Source organism: Paroedura picta, chromosome 17 (genome assembly GCF_049243985.1).
Source record: "Paroedura picta isolate Pp20150507F chromosome 17, Ppicta_v3.0, whole genome shotgun sequence".
Lineage (NCBI taxonomy): Eukaryota > Metazoa > Chordata > Lepidosauria > Squamata > Gekkonidae > Paroedura > Paroedura picta.
Genome location: NC_135385.1, coordinates 14,792,294 through 14,817,106, shown reverse-complemented (window position 1 = coordinate 14,817,106; position 24,813 = coordinate 14,792,294). Strand labels below are relative to the sequence as shown.

Sequence of the window (24,813 nt, the reverse complement as noted above, 5' to 3'; positions counted from 1 at the left end):
GATGTGCTGATCACTTAAGCAGCGGCCACCCTTCTCCAGAGGAGTACAACTCTGGTGGCTGTGCTGAAATTCCCCAAGTTCTATTTTGATGTTTTGCAGGTGACTCCGTTGCAGAGCCGAAAGTGTGTCCTTGGGGGCTTCCCCCCAAATGCAGGGGTGATGGACAGGCCAGGTTCAGCCTCTCCCTAATAGCTTGTCAATGAGAGCTGATGGAATGTTTTTTGACTTGACATTCCCCACAATACTTTACAGAGCCAGTGGCCTATTTATATATATAAAAATTGCTTGGTAAGAGTATAAGGAATCAACCACTGAAGAAAAATTGTGAAAACAGAGTATATCTAGAAACCGTTTTGGTTGTTCCTTAAAAGAATTATTGACATATAAAATTTATTGTACCAATTGGCTTGGAAAGGTTCTGTTTTTCTCAGCTAAGGGTTAGCTGCAAAGCAGTTGGAGGCTTAGACACTGAGGTCCAAGAGGGGCATTGTACAAATTGATCAATACTTTTTAAGAGTGATTTAAAAAAATACAATCCCTCCTTTGCAAGGGCGTTTTTCAAAATCCCCAACAGATTACTGTTCTTGCTCTTCAGTGACTGTATCTTTACACTCCCGTGTAGCAAAATAGAGATTTTTTCCCCTTTTGGATAACTGGGTTTTGTTGGGTTTCCTGGTGGTCCACTGTCACCTGCTGCCCCCTTGAGCCTTCACAGAATCAGCCTCTCTGTCAGAGGGCTATCCAGCCTCTGTTCATGGCCCCCACCAAATCTCAGGGAATCTCCCTACCTAGAGTTTGCAACCAGTGCTCTTGGGCGACTATCACACACCACCACACAACAGCTCGGGGCCTGTGAGAGATTGACAACTTTTATTTCAGCGTGAGTTTATTTGTGGTGGCACTCTATGTGGTTCTCTTCTAGGGGAGATTGGAAGTCAGGCAATCATTAAAACAGAAGCAAATTAAAATATGTATATATTTCTGCTTAATTTTACTTTCCAGTCCGGGGATTACCAACCAGGGTGCCGGGGAATCTTGGGGTCACACAAGAGCTTCAGCAGAGTTACACGACCTTTCCCAGAAGTTGGTATGGCCACTGACATCCATAGATGTCACTGGAGCGCATTTCCCCTGTTGCTCTACAGGCCACAGTGGAAATGATAAATGATCAATTGCTCAATCGATCAGATGGCTCCTGCATTTTACTTCCGTGCCTCCTTCTCTGAAGGGGCGTGTCCCTACTTCTAGGGTTCCCTGAAGCCTGAAAAAGAGTTCAGGGGTTCTTCCAAGGTCAAAAGGTTGACCAACACTGCTCCAATCCCCAGCTTGCTTTAGTACATCGTACTGCAACCTTTCCCTCGTGGATCGCCCTTCCTTCACTTCACCCTCACAACTTACTCCACTGGGCACCCCAAACCCTCCTCCAGTGAGACAGATGCCCAGTATGGCTAGTGATTACACCACACTTGAAAAAAGGAGATTTGAGCCCGTCCTCCCCCAGCTCTGCACCAAGGCTGAAGTGGGTGGACGGTCTTCCCAACCCCAGCCGAGACAAAGATTAGCCAGGCATCGAGCCCTAATTGCCTCCAGTTCTAATTCCCACCCCATTCACAGACATACCTCCCTCATCTATGGGGCTCCCTAGCCAATCTTCATGACACATAGGGACACCACAGGGCACACCATAGATCGACCTGGAGAACTCCCCGAATTACACATCCAGACTACAAAGATCTGTTCCCCCGGAGAGAATGGCTGCTCCGGAGTGTGGCCTGGAGAGCGCTGGAGGTCTCTGTCCTCTGCAAGCTCCACCCTCTACAAATCTCCATGAGTTTCTCAGCCTGGGACTGGTGACCCTACCCCAAAACCGCCCACACCAGGTGTTCCATCCTTCTCCACAAATAACTACATGCCTAATATCCAACCAGTTTCATGCCAGCCCAGGATCCTATTTTGCCATTGCAGCTAACAGCCAGAGAGAGAGACAAAGAGAGAGACAGAGAGACAGAGACAGGGGGACACAGAGACAGAGACAAACAGAGAGAGAAAGAGACACAGAGACAGAGACAGAGTTAGCAATGACAAGTTGGCTAATCTTTCTGAACGTCAACCAGGTTGTTGCTCAAATTTTTGTGTGTTGCTTTCCCAGTGAACTGCCTGCTGTGAGGCGATCACAAATTCTAAGGGGAGTTGGTGCCACACGCAAACATTTGTGGCTACGCAAGGGTGTTTGCGATCCGACTGGTTCTCGAGGAGCGCTCGTTCCCTGAGAGATTTTGAACCATTCACCACACGTTCCAAACAAATAAAGAAACTTTATTACTTACTTTGAAATACTACATGCACTTATAGGGCAGAGGGGGGTGGGGAATCAAAACTCTTAAAACATTTTTAATAGGAAAGGCAGCAAATTGGAAAGGCCGCAAAGGATAACAGAGACAAATATTCTGGAAAAAGCACTTACAAAAATACATTGCACAAAGTCCTATTTCCCCCCTCCCTCCCTCCCTCCTTTTTTTTTTTTTGCTCTTTAAAAATAAGTTAGTCAATGAAGTTAGAGTTATTCAAAATAGCCCCCACCCTCTCAGCTCCCCAATTTAGATTTCTACAGACCTATCAGTATATTTATATATTTTATATCTTTAACCTACAGTATATGAAACGCCTGTACATATTTAGCAAATCCTCCACAGGCCGTTGGCTCTATCTCTAGCTTAACCTTAACTCAATAAATCTCTAGCTTAACTCCAGAGGTAACTTTTTAAAAAATAAATAAATATTTGAGGGCTTTTTGTCTATCTCGGCAAACCATATAGCCCCATTAGCCACAGGGATATAATTTAAGTTGGGATTTTCTATACTTATATACATATATAACGGGGGGGGGGGGGATTGTCCTAGCAGGTAAAACGTAGCCGCATTTACTCGGGAAGCCTCCCGTGCACACGGAAACGGTACAGGCAGGTGAATTCTGGATTTCCCCAGTTGGAAAGCACTTTTAATTCGACAATCCGGAACGCCTTGTCCACCACCTCCTACAAGACAGGAAAAGGCACAGCCTCGCTTACTTTTGGAAATGTTAAGGTTGTTGGCCACAGATGTATTTATTTATTATATTTATATGCCACCCTCCCCGGAGGCTCAGGGCGGTTTGCATGAAACGTAGAAATGATCCAGAACATGTAAATCACCATAACATTAATGCTAATAACTGATAATTGCAAACAATGCAAAAACAGTGTAATAGTGCAAACAGGTCCAGAGTGCACTGATGGAGTTCTGGGAGGGAGGGAGAAAGCAGGGGCCCTTCATTCGCTGTTGGTTATGCCTGGTCTCAACCAAATGCCTGGCGGAACAGCTCCCTTTTGCAGGCCCTGCGGAAGGGTTTTAGATCCGTCAGGGCCCTGATCTCCTCCGGGAGCTCATTCCAGCAGGTGGGGGCCAGGACAGAGAAAGCTCTGGCCCTGGTTGAGGCCAGGCGGGCTTCTTTAGGGCCAGGGACCATTAGCCGGTTGGTGGTGGTGGAGCGTAAAGCTCTTTGAGGGGCATAAGCAGGGAGGCAGTCCCTCAGGTACACTGCATACCCTTGCAATGTGCTGAAAACCCATCTCGACGGGAGAATCCAATGGAAATTTAAATTTAAATCATATTTGCATAGCCAGAATAAGCAGCATGTTCAATTGTTTTGTGACACTGAGATGGCCTTCTCCACTGGGACACATTGTGATCTTTATGCACACGGGTGCGGAAAGAGCGAGACCACAAAGACAAAACGGAGACTGAGAGAGAACCCAAGTGCCTCTGGCAACTGCATTTCCTAGCGAGGTCGACCTACCATAACTGGGAACATCTGTAATGCTTCTTCATCCTGATCATACACGTACTGTCCTAGCAGGACGCCTTCTTCGTCGTATTCATCCGCAAGGCCCTGCATGGCGAGGAGGAGCGGGGAATCAAGCCCGGATTCCCGGATTAGAAGCCTGTGCTCCTAACCGCAGCACCAAGCTGGCTGAACGAACCAAAACCCTCTGAATCACCGTTAGCTGCCATTCAACCTGAGCAAAAGCATCTCTCTTGGCTGCTGGTGACACTCACGTATACGGCAAATTCTTTTGGCGCACTGTCAATGTTTCCTTTGGGCGAAAGCGATTTCGGAATATGCTCCAGTGTGAAAACCATCGGAAGGACATCCATGGAGAGCCGGATCGCCAAATGCCCCTCCGATCCTTTAAACGCCCAGCAGTTTCCCGGGTAGACCTCAGGCTGAATGGATGGGGAGAGGGGGTTTAATACTGCTGTCGGACGCTCAGTAACAGAGAAAGCTCTGGGTCAGGCACACAGGTGGGGTAATGGCACACCTGACAGCATTTTGCCCTGTGAAAACTAACGCTTTGGCTACGAAGGACCTGCCGGCATACGGTGGCCTTTTGGGAACAAATCGTTCAAGACGTGTGAGGTGGTGATTCAAAAGCAGCCTCAAGCAGAGCGACTGGCAATGGCATCATCACCCAGAATATTTTTTTTCTCCTCTCTGGGACTTGAGAGGGATGGAAATTGCCTGGTCCAGTCCTGGCCCATCTGCGGAAACCGGCCCCCTCTAGAGCGGTTCTGAGCGGCCCTTCTGGCCCTTGTTCCTTGGGACGCCCACCCAACGGCTGCCTTTCCCTGCCGAGCCTGCCAGAGAGAGGGTCGGCCCGCAAATCGAACCCAGCGATCAATACGGCGGCTTCCGCTTGAATTACCTGAATCACCGCACGAGGAGACTGGGAGAAGTACCAAAGGGGGAACCCGAAAAGGCTGATGACTGCTGTTTGGGTATTGTAGGTCTCAGAGCAGCGGGTGCTGAGAATGCTACCACCTGGGGGAGACAAGGCAGGGGTCACGTCCCATGCCACTCACAGGACACATCACCAGAAACCCTTTGGGTGATTCAGCCTGCCAGAAGCTGCTGAGCCCTACATTACACGGACTCGGCTACTGGAAACCACCCCCGGGTCCCGCCTGCATTTTCGGGGATTGTTCAGACAAGCATGCCCGGTCACCCTCTTGTGGCGTCCTTCACGGAGCTGCCCTGCCTAGGAGGAACAGTGCAGTTTTGGGGGCCAATGCTCTGATCCTGCCACAGGGAGAGATGGAAGCGCGTTGGCCAACTCCTAACCGAGATCTGAGCGTGTGGCTTTCTGCACGCCAAAGCTCAGCACCTCCCCACTTGAACCAGAGACCCGCCCACATTATTGGTGCCCGAGGGGAGGCCTGGCTTAGCGCAACAATCCCTTATGGCCCTGCAGCTCCCGAATTTGGCGGCACCTGCTCTCTTATTTCTCCGAGGCGTGAGAACCCGAGAGCTACTCCGGCTAGCCCAGCCAGACATTAAAACGTTCGTGTTGGTTAGGTTTTGAAGCATTGAGCCTCTGAGAAAAGCTCTCCCCCCTCCCCACGGCAGTTCTCACCTGCAGACTCCAGTGCAAAGTCTGCCATCCCGATCTTGTCCTCTGAATTAAGCTTCAGGGCATTGTCCACAATCGTGTGTGCTTGCTGCAAAGGGGGGGGGGAGGGAAGAAACCAGGAGCTGGAGAAGCCGGAGGGACTCGTTCGCCTTTCCTTTCCCAAGTGGGCTGAGACTCCTACGGGGTCCACGGACTGCCAGCTGCCCCCATATCTCTTCCATCCTTCCTTCCTTCCTTCCTTCCTTCCTTCCTTCCTTCCTTCCTTCCTTCCTTCCTTCCTTCCCTCCCTCCCTCCCCCTCCCTCCCTCCCTCCCTCCCTTCCTTCCTTCCACCCCATTCAACCATCCCTCCATCCCTCCATCCACCCACCCACCCATTTCTTGGATTTATATCCAGCCTCTCACGACTTTTGTCGCCTCGAGGCAGCTAACAATTAAAACCACAACTATTTCCCCATAACCCCCCCCTTAAAACCCCAGCAATACACACAGAAACCCACCAGGTGGCGGAACTAACTGTCACCCCACATAATTTACTATCAGCATTGGTTGTGCTGTATTACAGAGATGCTCAGCCAAGGTGGGACCCCTGATCAAACTCTAGTCAACCCCCTCCTGCCCTCAGCCAGATGCCCGGCGGAAGAGGTCCGTCTTGCAGGCCCTGCGGAACTTAGACAGCTCCGTCAGGGCCCTTAACTCTTCCGGGAGATCGTTCTACCAGGCAGGGGCCAAGGCTGAAATCGCCCATACAGCAAAGGGCCCTGCAGGGGGCTTTTCCACAATCGTTCTGGCCCCCGACCCAAGCTTGCTTCGGCCAATCCTTAGCAGGCATCTCAGCCTTCAGGGCCGGCTTTTTCGGGAGGAATGGTTAGCACAGCCGTCCCTTGTCTTATGATTAGCCGAGCGCCAACATTAAACATTACGCTCGCGCTCTTGTAAGGCCAACAGTGACTCCCCACTCCCCCCGAGCAAGAAACCGCCGATCCTCTCCATGTACCTCCTCGGTCACTCCGGCCTCGTTCATGATGACCGTCACCAGCTCCGGCGGGGGCCGGGTGTTCATCTCGGTTATGTGGGAATTGACTCTCCGCATGATTCTCTGCTCCAAGTTGCGCAGCAGCATCTGCACGGTGCTCTTGCTGGCAAATTCCTAGTGAATTGAGAATTTAGTGAGCCAACAAAGCCGCAAAACAGAACATCGCAGGGGCCGTGAGCCCCTGGAAGGCTCTGCCTTTGCTGGAATAACTCTTTGCATTGAGGAGCAACACAGAGTCCAAGGCACAGTGACACAATCTCTCAGCCTAAATGCCAGATTGCCAAGCCACAGAAATTTGGACCTACCACACAAAGAGACGACCCTCAGTCTCCTGTGTGGGGACTGTTTGGTGCCTGACGGGAGCTTGAATTCTCTCTCTCTTTCTCTCTCTGCACAACAGGGGCAGGATGCCAATGGGGGGGGGGGAGCCCTCCTTGAGCTCCTCCCTGGTGGCTGTTAATTATAATCCAGGCTTTGCCAAAGGACAATTAAGGGAACATAAGGTTATGTGGGGGGGGGGAGGTAATTCAGAGCAACCTCTCCGCTGGACATACGGAGTCCCCCAGTAAGACTCTTGCAATGGGAATGGATCTTATTTCCGCTGGGGCCTCTTCCGACTTTGCCAGTTAAGCCAGAAGGAAACCCAGATTATGTACAATCCACCTCCCTTTGGCGTCCAGTGTGTTAGCGGAATGTTTCCACCTGGGATCTAGGCCACGGAAAAGCTGCTCGGGCTTTTCAAACCTGAAAACGGCGGTGCTGAGCATGGGGCCATGTCATCCAAGCGACCGGCTCTGCCCTGTGGGGCTGGCCAGGTTACCCCCAAGGTCGCCTGGCGAAATTCCTAGCCGAGAAAGGGTTCATAAACGCAGAACCGTCGGCGCTATGACGTGACTGCCTCAATCGGCCAAAGGAGTAGGAAAAAGCCTTCCCAGTGCTCCAAGATGTCTCCTGTTCCAAGGAACCTGTAAGTGCCATGCAGAGAAGCCATGCACTGGGTAGAAGATTCCCAGGGTGCGTCATGCCGGGGAGCAAAAGAGCACTGGCCTGGCTTTTGGAGCTCAGCATCATGTCCCCTAAAGCGCGCATGCCTTTGCATGCGCCACCGTGTGCCAAATGCAAGCTTTAAAGAGGCAGGCGGGCACTGGGAAGAAAGCCGTCATGCTCCTTTTTCACTGAGGGACCCCTGGTTTTGGAGCATGCTGAGGGCCGCAGCCACACTTACATCAGTCAGCCGGCTGAGAGCGTTCTCCATGGCCAGAATGCGGTCCATGTGATCCTCCAAAATACCTTCAAAGTCAGGCTTCGAAAGGAAGAGGAAAAGCCAATTTTTGTTACATTGACCCTGAGGCTGGAGTGGACCCCCCCCTCCCTGGACATCTTCTGCATTTCAACACCGATGTTAAAATGCCCCCCCTCCCAAGTCTTCCCCTACCCCAGGGAAGCCTCTCTCGACCAGAGGAGGCTTTTAGTTTGGAGACAAGCCCAACAAAAGACAAAGATGTTTCCCCCAACCCATTCTCAGGAGAACCTCCTGCCCCTTCAGCACAACCCATCTGTGGCCAGAATTTGGCGGGACCAAAAGAGTTGCTTGAGGAAGGAGGGTCTCTCCACACCCCTCCCCGCCCGGGCTCCAAGAGTGGGGGGCTGCTTTTTTGGGAGACACTGAGAGGTGTCCTGGGGGCACAGAAAGAGACCACCTGACAGGAACCTGGGCTGGGCTTGGGGGGGGGGCTATGCACCATCCCTTTAGTTAGGAGTGCAGCTCTAATGTGCCGTCTCCCACTGCTGGCCGAACGGATCCGTAACGGATCGTTTCGATCGCGGATGACAAAAGAATATCCTTGGCCAAGTCCCCCACGGCAAGAGGGAAATGCTTTCCGCTTTCCGCCCACACAGAGGGCCCTTCCCCAAGGATACGATCACGGCCCACTGCCCAGAGACGAACAGCAGTTCCCAATCACCTTCACGCTGGGTGTGGGATTTACGGGTTCTCGCAGGAGTTCGTTCACCACGTTCTGGAGCGTTGTCACCAATTCGTTTTTGTCGTTCAGCTGATCCTGAAAGTTCTGAAGGCGGTGGAGGATCCGGCCGTATTCCCCGTTGAGATTCTGAAACTTCTCCGTGAGGAGGGCCATTCTCTTCTCTAGATCGGCCATGCGATTTGAGTCAAAGGGTACGGTGGGTGGCTAAGACAGTGGGGAAAGGAAGAAAGGCCCAGATTTAGCCCCGTTACTCCCAGATGGCCACTGTAGGCTCTAGGCCTTCTCTGTGTAGCCAGTATGGCATTGTGGTTAAGAGCGATAGCTTCTAACCTGGGGGGCTGGGTTTGATTCCCCGCTCCTCCGCATGCAACCAGCTGGGTGACCTTGGGCTAGTCACAGCCCTGACAGGGCTGATCTCCCAGAACAGTCTTAGCAGAGCTCTCTCAGCTCCACCTGCCTCCCAGGGTGTTTGTTGTGGGGAAAAGAAGAGGAGGCAATTGTAAGATGCTTTGAGACTCCTTTGGGCAGTGAAAAGCGGGGTATAGAAAGCAATACTCCCCCCCCCCTTTATGCAAGGACACCCCAAAAAGCAGCTTACCTGGGCAAGACGAGCAGCATTGGGCAAATTCTGAATTGGTTCTGGGAACTTCACGGAAGAGTCCCAGCGGCAAGAGTTCAGGATTGTTGACAGATTGAGCACAGGCAGGAATGAAAGGAAAGCTTCGGAGCCCCAAAACCATAAACCTGAAGCAAGAATATTAAAAAAGAAAAACAGGGAGGGGAGAAATTATCTCGGCCAAAGCTGTATTTTAAAAACTTAAGTTCAACAAATAGCATTTGTTTGTATCTAGTCGCCCCTTGAGTCTGAACCTGTGTCCAAGAGGGTTACAGTCAGCTGGCCCCCTTGGAAATGAGATCTAAGAATTCCCGTCTTAATTTCGGGGCTGCGGGGAAGCTACATGGGTTTGTCGGGGTCAGGGCTGATCAAAATACCTCTGTCCCCCAAACTGGAGTAACCTTCCGATGACTCTGATACGGCAAAGGGCGCCGAACAGAACTAGTCAGGTCGTGGGGGTTGTAGGAATGCCATTTTTGAGCATGGAATCGAATTCCGGAGCCAGCCGGAAGCACTGGATGAGCCGTGAAATGTGAGGTCGTGCAGGTATAGATCAAAGGCACAGCTGATTGACAGTCCAGATTTGCAGCTCAGACGCACAATCCTATAAAAGTGCCCATCGCACATCGTAGTGGCCTCACGGGATGTCCTCCCCCCAGACAAGCCCCTTTCCTGGAGGCAGTAAACACAGGCAGCAGTGGAGGAGGCCTGGGTCAGCCGTTCACCCGAATAAAACAGGCCGCCTCAACCAGGAAGCTCCCTCGGCCCAGGCTGACGATGTGTTTCCTCTTACCTATCAGCAGGAACACAGGAATGAGGTACAAGACCATCTTGAACAGCTTTGGAAGGCATCTGGAAAAGAAAGGCAGGGCCTTCACTCCAAAGCCAGCCAGAGCACTCAGGTTACTCGGGAGAAGGAGATGGTTTGCCCGCTGCGAGATCCAGACGCCTCATTACAGCCACCATCCACCTCCCAAGTGTATCACGCTTCCACGGAGGTACTAGTGAGCCTGGCCCTCTGCAGCCGGCTCGGTGGACTCCCTGCTTGCTAGTGGGACCAGACCGCTTCCGAAGCCCAGGGCTCTAAAGGGTGCTCCGTGATTGACTGGCTGGCCTACAAGCCGGCTTCCGGAGCGCGGGAATCAAATACTTGCTAGCAAGTGTTTACCAACCTGGTCAGAATAAATACATTCAGCAAAGAGATCACAGTGACAAGTTGGTACCAGCCGGTCCCAAGCCACCAAATGATGCCAGAAATGGCCTTCCCTGGGAAAAGAAAGGAGACAAGGGAATCAACTGGGGACTTCAAGCGGAGTTGCTTCGGACAAGGGAATCAACTGGGGACTTCAAGCAGAGTTGCTTCGGACAGTCGTTTTCAAACTTTCGACCCTAAGGGAACTTTCCCACCTCTCCATCCTTGCCAAGGAAACTCAATGCAGCTCGGACAATTCCGGGGACCGTTCAAGAATGCCCACGTGACTGCTGGACCTCATTTTCTCCCACATGCTCCCAAAAGGCACTCTAGGCCAGTGGTCCCCAACCTGCGGGCTGCGGCCCGGTACCGGGCCGCGAAGGCCATGGCGCCGGGCCGCGGCTCCCTCTCCCCGCCCCCCCCCCCGCAGTAAAAAACGTCCCAGGCCGCAAGCTTGCGGCCTGGGAAGCTTCTTACTGCAGGAGGGCGGGGAGAGGGAATCAGGGCTGGCCGCGCCCATGCGGGTGCGGCCCGATGCGCGGGCGCGGCCCACGGGCGCAGCCCTCAGAAAGGTTGGGGACCACTGCTCTAGGCCACAGCTAAGACTGCTGCAGGGAACAATCCATAATGGTGGCTGGGTTTTTGAAGAAAGCTCATCTGCTGCTCTGGAGCTTTTCTCTGGAGGGAAAAGGCAAGCTTCTCTGGGAACAAAGTTTGAAAACCACTGGCTTACGGGGCAGATCGAGCACAAAGCAACGCCTTAGGACACATGTCTGTGAAGGAATGCTGGCCAATGGCAACAGACATGCAGCCTCAAAACAAAATGAAATGAGCAAATGAAAAAAAAAAAACAGCTTGTAATAATGTTGCGCTATAACGTTGTAATAACGTTGCGCTGTTCCGGATTAGCGGCATGCAAATCGATAGATAAATCTACAAACACAAATCATGCAGCAAGGAATTTAGTAAAGCGGCAGCTGGGGATTTGACAACAGCACACGAATCACGCGCTCTGAAGGGGCACACGCAAACTGTTACGCATTGCGCTGATGGGAACCCTAGCGACGAGAGACAGAGAGAGAACAAAGTAAGAGGCCCAAAGCTTACATGGCATTACGGGGAGGGAGTCCTCCCAATCTCCGGGAGCTGTCCCCTTGCTTTTGCCACTAGGCAATCCTGCCCCTCAAACACCGGAAGGAGCCTAGTTATATAACGTACGCGGTGTTATTAGAGAGTCTGACACGCAGAAACATCCCCACAAGACTTTAAGCATTCAGCAAAAGAAGGAGGAGGAGGAAGCACAAATTAATGAACAGGGGAGGGGGGGGAGCCTGAAGGTCGCTCCAAACGGAAACACATTTCCCACGCGACAAGCACTTCCGAGCCGGGTGAAAGTGGTGCATCCCGTTCTCACGCTTTTGGCTTTCTTCTTGAGGAAGTGGCCAAGCGTTTAGGACTTGGCAGGGCCAGGCAGGCAAGATTAACCGGTCAGGAGCCGTCCGACTGGCAGGATCAGCCTGCCGCAGGAGAACTGGGAGGAAGGCGGCTGTGCCTCTCCTGTTCCAGCAGAGGAATAGTAACAGGAAGGGCTGGGGACGGCCCGGAGGAAAGGGGAAGGCAGAGGATCCCCCCTAACCATCTGATTCCCTTAACAGGAGTGGTCTGCCCAGTGGAATTGGGGAGACATGCCTGCCGTGTGATCTCGGTCCAGGAGCGTGCTTCACCTCTCACAATTGCATCTGAAGAAGTGAGCAGTGACGCACAAAAGGTCGCGCTCTACCACAAATGTTAATTTTTACAGAACTACCGGGTTCTCTCTCTTCTCACAACTGTAGCGAGCATAAAAAGGAGCTCTGTGGAAGGAGGGTAAGATATATATATTTCCCCTGCTATTGGCCTGGCAGTCGACTGTCCCCTTCCCTCCACTGTCCTGGCCAGCTGTGCCAAAGGGTCCCACCGGCCCTTCACGGGGAGTGCTTTCCGTGCAGGGAATGAACGGCATCCTCAGAGCTCCCTGTTCATATTCCTCCAGGGCTCCCTGCGGCTGGAGACGCCAATCTGCCCTCGGAAGCAAGAAACGGCATGCAGAAAAACCCAACGGCACCAGGCAGAGACAGAGTCAGTAGTAACCTGGAGACACAACAGCCAACCACAGGAGGGACAGGACCTTCTTGGAGGCAAGCCATCCTGCCGTCCCCGTGCTCTGCAACGCGTACAGCAGTGGTCCCCAACCTGTGGGCCGCGAAGGCCATGGCGCCGGGCCACGGCTCCCTCTCCTCGCCCCCCCCACAGTAAAAAACTTCCCAGGCCGCAAGCTTGCGGCCCGGGAAGCTTCTTACTGCGGGAGGGCGGGGAGAGGGAATCAGGGCCAGGCCGCGCATCGCGCATGCGCGGCCCGTGCGGGCGCAGCCCGATGCGTGGGCGCGGCCGGTCCGTGCAGCCGCGGCCCAATGCCCTGCCGATCCCCAGCTTCGGAAAGGTTGGGGACCACTGGCGTACAGCATAAAGGAACCCAGGGTGACACAAAGGAAGAAGGGCGTCGAACACGGCCAGCAGGGCTGGCCATCAAAGCCAGCGAGATGTGGATTTCACAAGCATTTCTCGCTCTCTTTCTCTCTCCCGCACCTGCACATTCACACGGATCACTGGCGTAATAAGAAATGAAGAAGCGGGGATATTACAGAGAAAGGACTTCGCAATTCAGCAGGGCTCAGGAGTCGGGAGAGGTCTGTTAACATGATTTTTTCCAAGGGTTCAGAGAGGACACGCCAAGTGCCGGAGGAACCCTACCGCTAACTAGCGTCTCGTCTCCCGGCGATCACCCCTTTGCAATTCTCGGACGCACCAGGACGGGAAATCTGAGGTCAGTTTCTCAAGGACCCTCCACAGAATTATTTCAAGAAGGGCTTTAAGGCCCACCTCAAAGCGACAGCATCGTGGAGATGGCGGGAGAGGGGAAATGAGCCCAAGGAGAGATCTAGAGTTCAGGGTTTATGGTTTACTTCGCTTCCGGAGGAGTTCGGCTGCATCCGCGCCCCTTTCCTCTCCCCCTGCCCCTAAAAGCGGCACTTTGGGGGTAGAATCTCACCAAAGCTCCTTTCAGCAAGATCGGAAGTGGCTCGTGCTCACGTCAAGTTCAGAACAAACCGAAAACAGGATGATTAGTCTTGTGGATGCTTTCCTTAAGGCTTTAGATCATTTGTAAACCCAACGTGGAAGTTTTGATGTTAAGTGTTTACATCTTTCTTCCATTTAGATCCATTTCTGAGAGATACTAAATATAAAAGAGAATTTGGAGATTCAAGAATATATGTCTTAAATCAAAGGGATAGATGTTTGGTATATGTTCTGTAATAATTTGCTATTTTGATGTGAAATATGTATGTTGATGATTGCTGAAGACTATTTTTGATAGCAATCTTTGTAGAAATCCGCTTTAAAGAAACACAACGTAATACTGATAAAGGTAGAATTTATATATATATATATATATATATATATATATATATATATATATATATATATATATATATTAAAATTGTTATAATTATTTTATTTTATAATTTTTATATACTAAGGGTTTGCATGAAGATATGAAAACGAGATTGTACTCTGGAATCTGTCCTGCTTATATTGTTTTCGCCCTCACCAGCTTCAAAACTGCTTCTTTCCGCCTATGCCTCTTCGGCTGACGGTGTGTCTCTGCTTCTACCCAGTGAATACACGGCAGAGTGCTGTAGGCATGACCCCAACCCTCAAGGGAGCATCCTTGCCCATTTCTAAACCCCCAATGCATGTCCGTCCCCTCTGGTAGCACCCTGGACTACCTTGGCCACCTCCTGTCCCAATACCAAGGGCCGACCCAGCTTAGCTGGAGATCTGATGAGAACCATCCAAGACCATCCAACCTATGCTCTGCCTTTTTGTTTTCCTAACTGGAAAATCACACAGGTGGGGAGAGGGATGCCATGGGCCCCTCAATGGCCAAGGAATCTAGAGGCATCTTAAATCACAGCTTTTCATCTCTGTGCTGCGCGTGCCTCTGAGGGAAAGCCTGTACTGCAGGAAATGCAGGAACGCGGCAGCTTTGACACCCCGACAAGCCCAGCCCATTCCTAAAGTGCTTCCCCCGTTTAGATCACCGGAGAGCCCTCGCCAGCCCGGTCCCGAATGGCTTGGGGAGCGTTGCCTGGCAACGGATCTGCATCTTCATCACTCCACTGTCATCTCTCCCTGCCAACAAAGAATCCTCTGGCCTCTTCCCGAAGACAGGAGGGGTGGATGTAGATCTACTGCTGCCATGGCAGGGGCTGGTTCTACGCTTCCCGGGAAGACTCTATTTGTGTGAATTACATTTTGCATCAGCTGCTGTCATCTGAACACGCATAAACACGAGGGAAGGTGCCTCCCGCTGAGTCAAACCGTCAGGCCAACAAGGTCGGGAGGCTCTGCTCAGATCAGCATTATTTTAAGTTCTGTTTTATGGTCAGTTTCAAATTGTGTTATATTAAAAGACCACATTCTTTTGCTCTTTTGTGTATTAACTTCACACAACTTGGTCGGAACGACTGCAACAAAGTTTGATTGATTGATACTCATGTTGGCCATAGTTTTCCACGGATTTGGCCAGGGGTCTTCCGCATCCTCTCCTCTATGATCCTTTCAAACTGGAGAGACCGGGGATCGAACTTGGGAGTAGGGGTGTGCGCTTCGGCTCGGTTCGGCCACCTTGGCGATCGCCGAAGCCTGAAGCGGCACGCAGGATACCAATCTGGTGCGCCACCCCCCCTCCTCTCTGCACTGCTGGCTGCCTTGGGCTTTGGTGATCGCCAAGCTGGCCGAACCGAGCCGAAGCGCGCATCCCTGCTTGTAACCTTCTGTGAGGCTCTTCCACTGAGCCATGGCCTCTCCTGGAGGACCCTTGCGTGCCATGTGCAATGATGCCAAATGATGGGGGGGGCAGAGGTGCTAAGTCCTGAGACGATTTCAGCCTGACCTCCTTTGCAAGGAAGCTTGGGAAGCAAAACTGGAAATATGAGCGATCAACGAGGGAGAGGTTTGTGCAGGAAATCAGAGAAATCAAAACGCACACACAAGAGAGAGAGAGAGAGAGAGAGAGAGAGAGAGAGAGAGAGAGAGAGAGAGAGAGAGAGAGAGGACATGTCAACCTGTGTACGAAAAGATGTGCCAAATGGTCCTTGCGACCCCTTTAGACCGTGAGGAGCGCATGTTGGCTGCTGTGTGCACCTCAAGCTGTTTCTTCCCCTTACAGTCATCACCTGTTGGTTACGGTAACAATCCTTTATTCCAAGACAAGTCATTGTCACGGATCCGCAACAGATAGAGACGCACTGTGAGCACGTTCCGGAGAAGGGTGGCTTCAGAAAGGTGGCGGCCATGAGCATGTGAGGTCGGCGGGGGTACAAAACCGCTAAAAGTCTGGATAGTTATCTATTGACTGCAGCCAGGGGGCCCAGGCTTGCCTGGTAGACAAGGGATGCTTGCCATTGGAGAAACCAGCACCCAAGTCCTTGGAGATCTCTCATCACAAAGATTAGCCAGGGTCCGCCCTGCTTAGCTTCCGAGAGCCAGGTCAGGGCTAAAAGTTTGGAAGAAGCCCCTCACTGGGGCGCTACAGAAGCAGTCTCCCTACTGTGGGAGGAGAGGGGGGCTTCGCCACTTGTCAACCAAGCCAGGGAGCACTCAGCAACTCAGAGGGGCGGTGGGGCAAGGCTGAGATGGAGTCTGTGCTGGACTGGACCACAGGCAAGACACACTGTGGCCCTCACTGGCCCTGTGTTGTGCGATAAGCCAAAAACTTCAGCAGACTGATTTATAGGTCATCGCACTCTCTGAAAACTGGGCTAGGTGTATAACAAGCGCAGACTAATTTATTTGAATTTGCAAAGGGCCGATTCTCTGTGGCAGGAGGAGTAAGGACGGGAGTGGGATGCATGCGCGCGCCACTGCGAGATGTCACCTCCAGCCTCGAGAAAGCCACAGACTGTCACGGCAACGCCCAGAAGTCTGAACACGCCGGTCCACCCCCCTCCCATGACAACGACCCAAAACCAGCAAGCTACACTTACAGAAGTACCCTCCATTTGTGCCCAGCTGGTAGTCCTCCTTGAAGGTTCCTTGGACATCCGTGCTTCCATAGGGATCGGAAGAAGCTGTAGCAAGGGGAGGAAGAAAGAAGTTTTCACCGGGGGAAGGACGGGAAGCCCAGCCCAGAGAGCTGCTTTCGCTTGTTATGCAGAGCTCAGGGAAGGAGAAAGAACACAGCACCACAGTGAGGGGGGGAAGCAATGGACTGCAGCCCAGAAGCCCCGGGAAATGTGCACATCTAAAGCTCATTGGCCTACAACAGAGAGTGGAACGAACAATGTTGTGCTCGAAAAGCAAGGCAGGTGTGGAAGACTTACCTGAAAACAGGTTTTTAATGAGCTGCACGGGTGCCCTGCCTCTTCCCAAGCCTTTGGGCAGTGGCACCACTCTTTCTGTTACGTTTCTAGAGGGCCGCTCTTGAATTATGTGCCTGCTCTAATGTCTGCTCTGCCCCTTCGCTTCTGACACTTCATTCTACGCGAGCCAAAGGCTAGGAAGACCCAGGGACTTTTCTTCTTTGCGACGGGCCATGGGGACCAGCAAGAAGGCTCCGAAAGGGAAGGGCAAGCATGAATACAGGGCATGCTTCCCATTTCGTTGACTCGCTCTGCGTAATCTGCCTGAGCCCACTTGAGAAAGGCAGACTATGAAGGATATGAATCAATACAAAAAGCTACTTGTGGAGCAGAGGCCTGCTGGAGACAAAGAGAGAATGGAAGTCCACCAGCAGCTATATAGGTGGAACAATCGGTCTAGGGCAGTGGTGTGCTGTCTTCTGGGGTGTGCTTGGGGGTGGGAAAGAGTGTCTGTGTGGGGTTCTGTCCTTGCTGGTGGACCTCCTGATGGCCCCTGGGTTTTGGCCACTGTGTGACTCAGAATGCTGGACTGGATGGGCTATTTACCTGAGGCAACATGGCTTCTCTTATGTTCTTAGGTCTGGGGCAGTGATGCTCTGCCTTCTTGGTGCTTGGGGAGGGGGGCAGCAGTGGGAGGGCTTCTGGCCCCACTGGTGGGCCTCCTGATGACACCTGAGTTTAGATACATTGCCCCTGTGCAATGTGGCACAGTTTACACACATGCACATTCCTTCTTCCCCCAGGCAACCCAGCTGCATTCACAAGGCTGTAACCAATTACAACGAACTCTTAATGGCTAGCATAAGCAAAGGGAACACTGGCACATGTAGCACACGGAGGAAACAGAGAAAAGATGAAAAGCGAAAGCCAGAAAGGCCGAAGTCTCCCGGTGAAGCCTGTGGGATTCCACGGCAGGAAGGACGAGACCCACACCGCAGCTTCGCTCCTGCATGCCAAGCGCTTCCATGGGGGGAAAAGAGGTGGCCCATGGAGGAGAAGTGAATGGGAGAAAGGAACCAGCCAAGTCGCAATGGAAGGCCCCCTCAAGCTGCTCAGTGGAAGATGGGAGAGACCGTGCACACACACCCACGCACTCGCACACACGCAGACACACAAGGGCACAGGTTGTAGCTTTCAGCGGTGGTGTGTGGCGTCAATGGAGGGAGAGTGGCTGCTTAAGAGGAGAAGTACCTTTCAACTCATAGCCCAGCCGCAGCAAGACCACGTGAAAGAGCTGCACTAAGAGGGATGGGACAGACGTCATGGAGGACTTGGCCGCTTCCAGAATCTTACTTGTGTAGAAAGTGAGGCCCCCTAGTAAAAAAGGCACGGGGATCAAACGTCATTTCCCTGCCAGAGTTCCAGGAAAGAAGTCAATTTTCATCCTCGACGGTCGTGGTCGTCCAAGTCTGGACACGAGAATCACCATTCACCCAAACAACAACAAACATTCTCTTGCGCGGTTCAGGGGAGAGTCCTTATCACTGGCTATAAAAGAGCCCCGTTACGTAGTCCGCACGAGGAATTGCTCCACTGTCCAGCAGGTGCAGAACTGACTTTTGCAAGGGAAAAAGTGTCCGTTCCTTAGAGGTTAGTGAAAAGGCTCAAGCACCTGCCAACAAGCTCTTCCTCCAGCATTCACATCCCGTTAGGGGGGAACCGGAGTCTGTCTCCCTGCCTCTGCCGGATTCCCAATTTGTTTTGTTCCGGACCCCATTTAGAGCGTCGGCAAACCAGTGGGCAATGCAGCGGCTTGGAAGAGGGCCCAGGAAGGCCAAAAAGTGTTCATTTGTCAAATGACTCTCACGGTGTCTGCCATCAACTACAAGAAACTTCAGTGAATTGGACTGGAACTGGGCAAGGTGGCAGAAGTGCTGGATATCACGTTGGACGAGACCTGCTCTGGAATCGCCCAGTTGCATTATGTTGTTGTTGTTGTTAGTTGCGTAGTCGTGTTTGACCCATCGCGACCCCATGGACAATGATCCTCCAGGCCTTCCCGTCCTCTACCATTCCCCGGAGTCCATTTAAGTTTGCACCTACTGCTTCAGTGGCACCATCCATCCACCTCATTCTCTGTCGCCCCCTTCTTCTTTTGCCCTCGATCGCTCCCAGCATTAGGCTCTTCTCCAGGGAGTCCTTCCTCCTCCTGAGGTGGCCAAAGGATTTGAGTTTCATCTTCAGGATGTGGCCTTCTAAGGAGCAGGCAGGGCTGATATACTCTAGGACTAACCGGTTTGTTCGCCTTGCAGTCCAAGGGACTCGCAAGAGTCTTCTCCAGCACCAGAGTTCAAAATCCTCAATTCTTTGACGCTCGGCCTTCCTTGTGGTCCAACTTCCGCATTATGTACTTAAGTTACAAAGAGAAAAAAAACTTCTCCTAGTAGCTCTCTTTGGTGCGACTCTGAGGCAATCCTTGTTTCAGTGGCCTGTGGATGTAGCAAGCTGGTGCTGCAAAAATTCTCGGAACAGATTAAGGGTCGGCGGTCTGCCTGAGAACAGCCCCAGGCGATCAGTGACAGAAGTGGTCCGAAGCACCTAGATCTGGAAGAAGCAACTAATCTTCATGCTTCGCTTTAAGGTCCAGAGCCGGACTTCCAAACCAGGGGTCCATGGACCCCCGGAGTCCTCAAGTGGTGTGGTGTATTGGGGGTGGGGTCCAGGCTGGCTTCTCAGCTTCTCCTCTTCTTTCCAGCCTCTGCGAGGCAGAGCAGGGGGGAGGGAGCAAAAGGAAGGCTCAGGACGTGGGTGGTGTTGTCACTTCTGGGGGCGTGGCCAGCTGACATCACTTCCAGGGCTCTCTGAAGTCTGAAAAATTATTTCAGGGGCTCCAAAAGGTTGGAAAAGGCTGGTTAAAAAAAAAAGGTTGAAATTGCCGCTTCTGCAGAGGGTCTTCTGTCTCCGCCAGTGCGCACAAACCCCTTCAGCGCAGGAGACGGTCACGGATCAAAATGCCGTAGGGACACGGGGAAGTCTCGGCTCTCCAGCCTTGTGGACTACGCTCCTGGACCAAAACAACCCCACACGTTCAGGTCAGCATCTCTCACAGACGATCCAGCCTTCAAACATTCAATCGTCAAACATGCAGCCATCAAACATTCAGCCTTCAAACATTCAATCTTCAAACATGCAGCCGTCAAACATCTTTTCCGAAACAATGGCGAGTCTGCAGACCATTCCTCCTTCTCAGACTTCCCCCTCAGAACAGTCCTCTACTTACCGTACTTGTGTTTTTGGCTCCGGTCCCTGGAGTAAATTCTGGTGGGCGGCATGTGGGCTGCCGAGAAGGCGGTGAGTCATTCCCGGTGTAGCCGTTGCTCAGTGCCGATTGGCTCTGGGCAGCTGCCGTGTCCCCATTGGCCTGTGGTCTGTCCTTCTGTCGGGTTGCAAGGGTCTGAAACGTTACCCTCCCGCTCAAGGAACCGAGGGGGCTACAAGACACACAGAACACACTGGGTCCAAGTTACCTTTCAGATCCCCATCATCGTCGAGACCTAAAAGGAAAGGGATGCGCAATGTGACTTCGTAAGAGATACAAAGGGTGGAAGGCTGAGTGACCAGAAAGGGCGGAAGCACAAGCGGAAAGCACAGTCGGAAGCTGTCGACTGCACATGGGCAGCTCTGAATCTGTGGAGAAGTTGCTTTTTTGGGGGGCCACCAACTTCTACCTGGTTAGGCATCACTTGCCTCTGACAGTCTGACGGCTCCTGTGCATTTGGCTTTGAGAACCAATGAAGCCCAAATGCTCCCTAGGGCCTCAAATGACTGAAATGGGATTACTTAAGAGGAGAGTCGCTGGAAAAGACGACCACGCTAGGGAAAGTTGAAGGAAAACGGGAAGACTCAGCAGGAGACGGCCACGGCCCTCTGTTTACAAGATCTGAGCAAGGCAGCGAATGGCCGGACTGTTTGGAGAAGGTTGATGCACAGGACAAAACCCCTTTCCTACATAGCTTCTGAGGGGAGGCTAGAGGCTAGAGGTAGTGGGCGAGCCCTGAATTCCTGTTGCTCGGTTAGAGGTGACCCCTTGAACTGCTCAACGAAAACCTAGGATGACTGCCTTCCCCCTGAGGGGAAGAGAGTCCCATGAGCCAGCTAAGGAAGTCGCTAAGCCGCTAAAAACTATGCCTGCAGCAGGGGCCGGTCCCGTGTTTCTTTCTCCCAGAATAAGTGGAAGAATAAGCCCGGCCCCAGGGAAGCATGCCTGGCCTCGACCAGGGCCAGGGCCTTTTCGGTCCTGGCCCCTGCCTGGTGGAATGAGCTCCCGGGAGAGCTGCGGGCCCTGCGGGATCTTCCATCGTTCCGCAGGGCCTGCAAGACGGAGCTCTTCCGCCAGGTTTATGGTTGAGGCCAAAGCTAACATCTATGCCCCCCGGGATCTGGGAGTGGGATTGAGACTGGTACCATCTGGATCCCCTCTCCACCTGACAGTAGTAGGAAGGGGAAGTAGCCAATCTTGCCATGATAGTTAGCTAACTAATATTGTTGAAGCTATAGCGTTGTTTTAATGGATTTTATGGGGTTTTAAGATGTTGTAACCCGTCACGAGCCGCAAGGGAGTGGCTGGCAATAAATCGAATAATAGTAATAGTAATCGTAATCGTAATCGTAATAATAATAATAATAATAATAATAATAATAATAATAATAATAATAATAATAATAATAATAATAATAATAATATGGTGAGAGGTGAACCAGAAATGGTCGCTTAGCGAGGACAAGACATTTCCCCCCTTCCCCCCCACCCTTTGGGGTCCAGAACGCTACAGATGCTCCCCCTCCCCAAAAGCTCTTTCCAGAGAGCAAATTCCAGCCATGCCCCACCCTCCCACCCTATTCCAGCCATGCCCCACCCTCCCACCTGCCCCTGTGAGAGGAGATATTAGCAACTTTAGAACCATCTTCTTTGCCTGTTTGCTCCCCCTTCTCTAATGTCTCGGGCATCTGACTGTGTTTTTTAAAGCCTTTATTTCCCTAGTATTTCATATCTTCATGTGTCTCACGTGCCCACGAACTGGATTGGGATATACAATCTCTCTAATCTCCCTCTCTCTCTTTTTTGGATAATACCTGTCCAATTGGCAGCAAAAGGCAAAGCGGGCAGGACGACAAAGTCTTCTTGAGCTCTGCAGCAGGACCGGTGACACATCTCATGTATTATGAGCGCCTCTAACAGTTTGGCAGAGCCCCTGAAGGCGGGGCGGTGTCTGGGGGCCTCCCTCCCTCCTGCCCTGGCGATTGCCAACCGGTGCATGGGCCAGATCCGGCTGCGTCGTGAACTAGAGAGGCTATTGAACTGAAAAACTGCAGGGCCCCGAGCGGCTCTTTCGATCCCAGCCGGACCCCCCCAGGGGCACGAGGGCAGCTCTGGGGCTCTGCCAAATCAGGCATGGCACCGCCTCCCACTAAAACCCAGATTTGTGCAGCTGCGGAACTATCCCGAACGGTCAGGGGAGGAAAAGCATGTTCGTTACCCCAGAGGTGCTTGACAGCAGTCTGCTCCTGAATCGAAGTCTTGTCCAAGACAACGGTCAGATACGAGGTGTTACTGGTGCGGCTGCTAAAGCTGCTTTGGCTGGACACCGAAGAGCTGGATGCACTGCTCCTTCTTGGGCTCCGCCTCAAGGGTTCCGATGGCTGGACCACGTTTTTCCGTTGTCTAGTAGTTCTTTCGAAAGGAAACCAAAGGGGAAAGGCAGGGAGTGAGTGTGATTTATTCGCTGACATCCGGTGGCACCTTGAAGGCCAGCAAGGATTTATTCAGGGCGTGAGCTTTCGAGGGCAAGCACCCTTCCTCAGACTCGAAAGCTCCCGCCTGGAATAAATCTTGGTTGGTCTTAAAGCTGCTACTGGACTCTGATTTTATTGTGCTCCTTCAGGCCAACTCGGATACTCATTTCAAATTCGGGGGAGGGTGTAGAGGCAGCGGGGGCCGGCTCAGAGTTAGCGACAGTGACAGAAAGGGAGCAGGTTTTCTGTCCACGGGCCGGGCTGCGGTTTAAGCGTCATCAATGCGTGGCGCATGCATGGAGAAGTAATGGGCTGCACCCAGGAAGGTACCCACAGAAGAAAAGGGAATATGGCCAGCTGGCAGCTGACCAGTTTCTTATTGTACAAAGTCCCTGCTCTGAAGTCCCTGCTCTCATGCCAGGAGTAAGCATGGATGGGGATCACTCGCCCTCAGGATCCCCCCCGGTGGGGAATATGACCCCTTCCCCCCCTCCCACCCACCCAAAGCATCTCTCGCCGCTTCCGAGCCTCTCCAAATCCTGTGCCCGATGTGAACGACTGACGTGAAACATTATGCCCTCCGGAAGGCGTACGGTTGTTTTCTACACCGCTGTTGGGAGAGGACCCAAAACAACGGAAGGGCTCACTGCACTATAATTTTCAAGGGAAGGGTGGTCCGCAGATGCTAACCCTCCAGGTTTAAACGGCCCAATTTATTTGGATTTACTTGAAAACAGCCCGTGAAAATCAGGACAAGAGCCCTCCAAAGGGCAGTTATTTTGGGCTTCACCGGCTTCATGGGGAGAGTTAAGCCTGTCTAAACATTTCCCCAAGGGCAACAGCAAGTATTTCTCGGCTGGGGTGAACTGCCCTTGACTGGTAGAGGAGCCCTCTCTCTCTGTCTCTCTCTCTGTCTCTCTCTCGGGCCTGAAAATACTTTTCCTACAGTTTTCAAACCATGACCTCTTTCCACGCAACATGCAAAAACACAGAGAGAAACTTAGGATGGGCTTGGCACGGCTTGGGACCGGGTCAGTGGGGGATGTCCATGAAGGGGCTCTCCGAAGGCGCACATACCTAGGCAACTGTGGTTCCGGCATCTTCCTGGCATACGAGCCACCCTCCGGTGAGCCGTACGCGGCAGCAGATAAGCGCAAGCTACGGCGCGACATCTTTGGAGAGTCAAAAATCGGATCTAGATTGTAGATCGTCTCAAAATCCAGAGCAGCTGAGGAGTAGCTAGAATTGGAACAGAAAGGGAAGGAAATTTTGTGTGGCGGGGAAGGAACGCAGCTGGTCGCCTTTCGGCTTCGGAATCGCATTCAAGGCACAGGCTGTAACCTTTCCCAGCTTCACACTCTTGGACCTGCACACGTGTCCTTTCTCTCTGCAGGGACACTTCCCTCCCACAAGCCCCCTTCTCCCAGGTCACTCAGCGGCTGCCGGGGGAGCCCCGAGCACCGAAATGAGCTCCAGACAGCCCGAGGCAAGCATCGCCTCCGAGGGGAGAAACTCGAAGTTTGTGACATGGACTGCTGCAAAGATCCGTTTTAATCATTTGCGCTTCTGCGCAAGAGCAAATTAGTCTGCAGGATGTGTAAAAATATTACATTTTACAGCTGTGGGACTTTGCGTTTCAAGATTTAATGGCTCGTATTCCTCCTTGGGTGCAAACTTAAATGGACTCCGGGGAATGGTGGAGGACAGGAAGGCCTGGAGGATCATTGTCCATGGGGTCGCGATGGGTCGGACACGACTTCGCACATAACAACAATTCCTCCTTGGGAGCTCTCTCGAAAGGCCGCAAATAAACGCTTCAAAGCTTAGAGCTTCTGGAAACGTAGTTTACGAGCCCCAAGCTTCCCTTACATGCTAGCTTTCTACATGGATGCAACTATTCAGACCTTTGAGCCTCCACCAAGAGTCTGAAAAGCTCTAGCAAACAGACTCATGGTCCCTCCCATTGGACCACTCCCACACCCAGAGCAGGCTGAATTCCAGCCCCAGTCAGCTGGGCGAAGCAACCAGGGCACCCTGGCAGGCATGGCCAAGACCGTGGCTGTCCAGATGTCCATAAACTACAATTCCCATAAGCCCCTGCCAGCAAGTGCTCATGGGGATAGAGAGTCACCATCTGGCCACCCCTGCTCTACGGGAATGACTTCTTCACCAGCCAAGCCAAGACTACTTGCCTTTTGAGACACAGACATCAATAATTTATTTGGATACTGCCTTCCCTTATGTACGGTTGACAGTTGCCATCGTTCAGCTGTTTACCCCCTCCCATACGTCAGTAATACCGACAAGCAGCCTATTCAAATCAAGTGCCAGGCACTAAGGA

General features: G+C 52.3%; 1 protein-coding gene across 5 annotated transcripts in view; it reads right to left on the bottom strand.

Moving 5' to 3' along the window:
- Positions 1 to 2,295: 2,295 nt before the first annotated feature.
- Positions 2,296 to 24,813, bottom strand: part of LOC143826976 (SUN domain-containing protein 1-like) — a 29,021-nt gene continuing 6,503 nt past the window's right edge. For 2 of the 5 annotated variants that reach the window (XM_077316060.1, XM_077316057.1), the window contains 17 exons: positions 23,550 to 23,711; positions 22,217 to 22,410; positions 20,207 to 20,233; positions 17,931 to 18,053; positions 16,365 to 16,448; positions 15,444 to 15,554; positions 10,256 to 10,349; positions 9,877 to 9,935; positions 9,066 to 9,211; positions 8,447 to 8,671; positions 7,708 to 7,785; positions 6,444 to 6,596; positions 5,451 to 5,535; positions 4,743 to 4,858; positions 4,096 to 4,263; positions 3,836 to 3,928; positions 2,296 to 3,035 (listed from right to left, as the gene is read on the bottom strand). In XM_077316060.1, coding sequence (XP_077172175.1) covers positions 2,922 to 3,035; positions 3,836 to 3,928; positions 4,096 to 4,263; positions 4,743 to 4,858; positions 5,451 to 5,535; positions 6,444 to 6,596; positions 7,708 to 7,785; positions 8,447 to 8,671; positions 9,066 to 9,211; positions 9,877 to 9,935; positions 10,256 to 10,349; positions 15,444 to 15,554; positions 16,365 to 16,448; positions 17,931 to 18,053; positions 20,207 to 20,233; positions 22,217 to 22,410; positions 23,550 to 23,711 — 2,032 coding nt within the window. In that variant the 3' untranslated portion in view covers positions 2,296 to 2,921. The remainder of the gene's footprint in view (positions 3,036 to 3,835; positions 3,929 to 4,095; positions 4,264 to 4,742; positions 4,859 to 5,450; positions 5,536 to 6,443; positions 6,597 to 7,707; positions 7,786 to 8,446; positions 8,672 to 9,065; positions 9,212 to 9,876; positions 9,936 to 10,255; positions 10,350 to 15,443; positions 15,555 to 16,364; positions 16,449 to 17,930; positions 18,054 to 20,206; positions 20,234 to 22,216; positions 22,411 to 23,549; positions 23,712 to 24,813) is intronic. The other 3 variants (XM_077316058.1, XM_077316059.1, XM_077316061.1) reach the window with 3 other exon arrangements.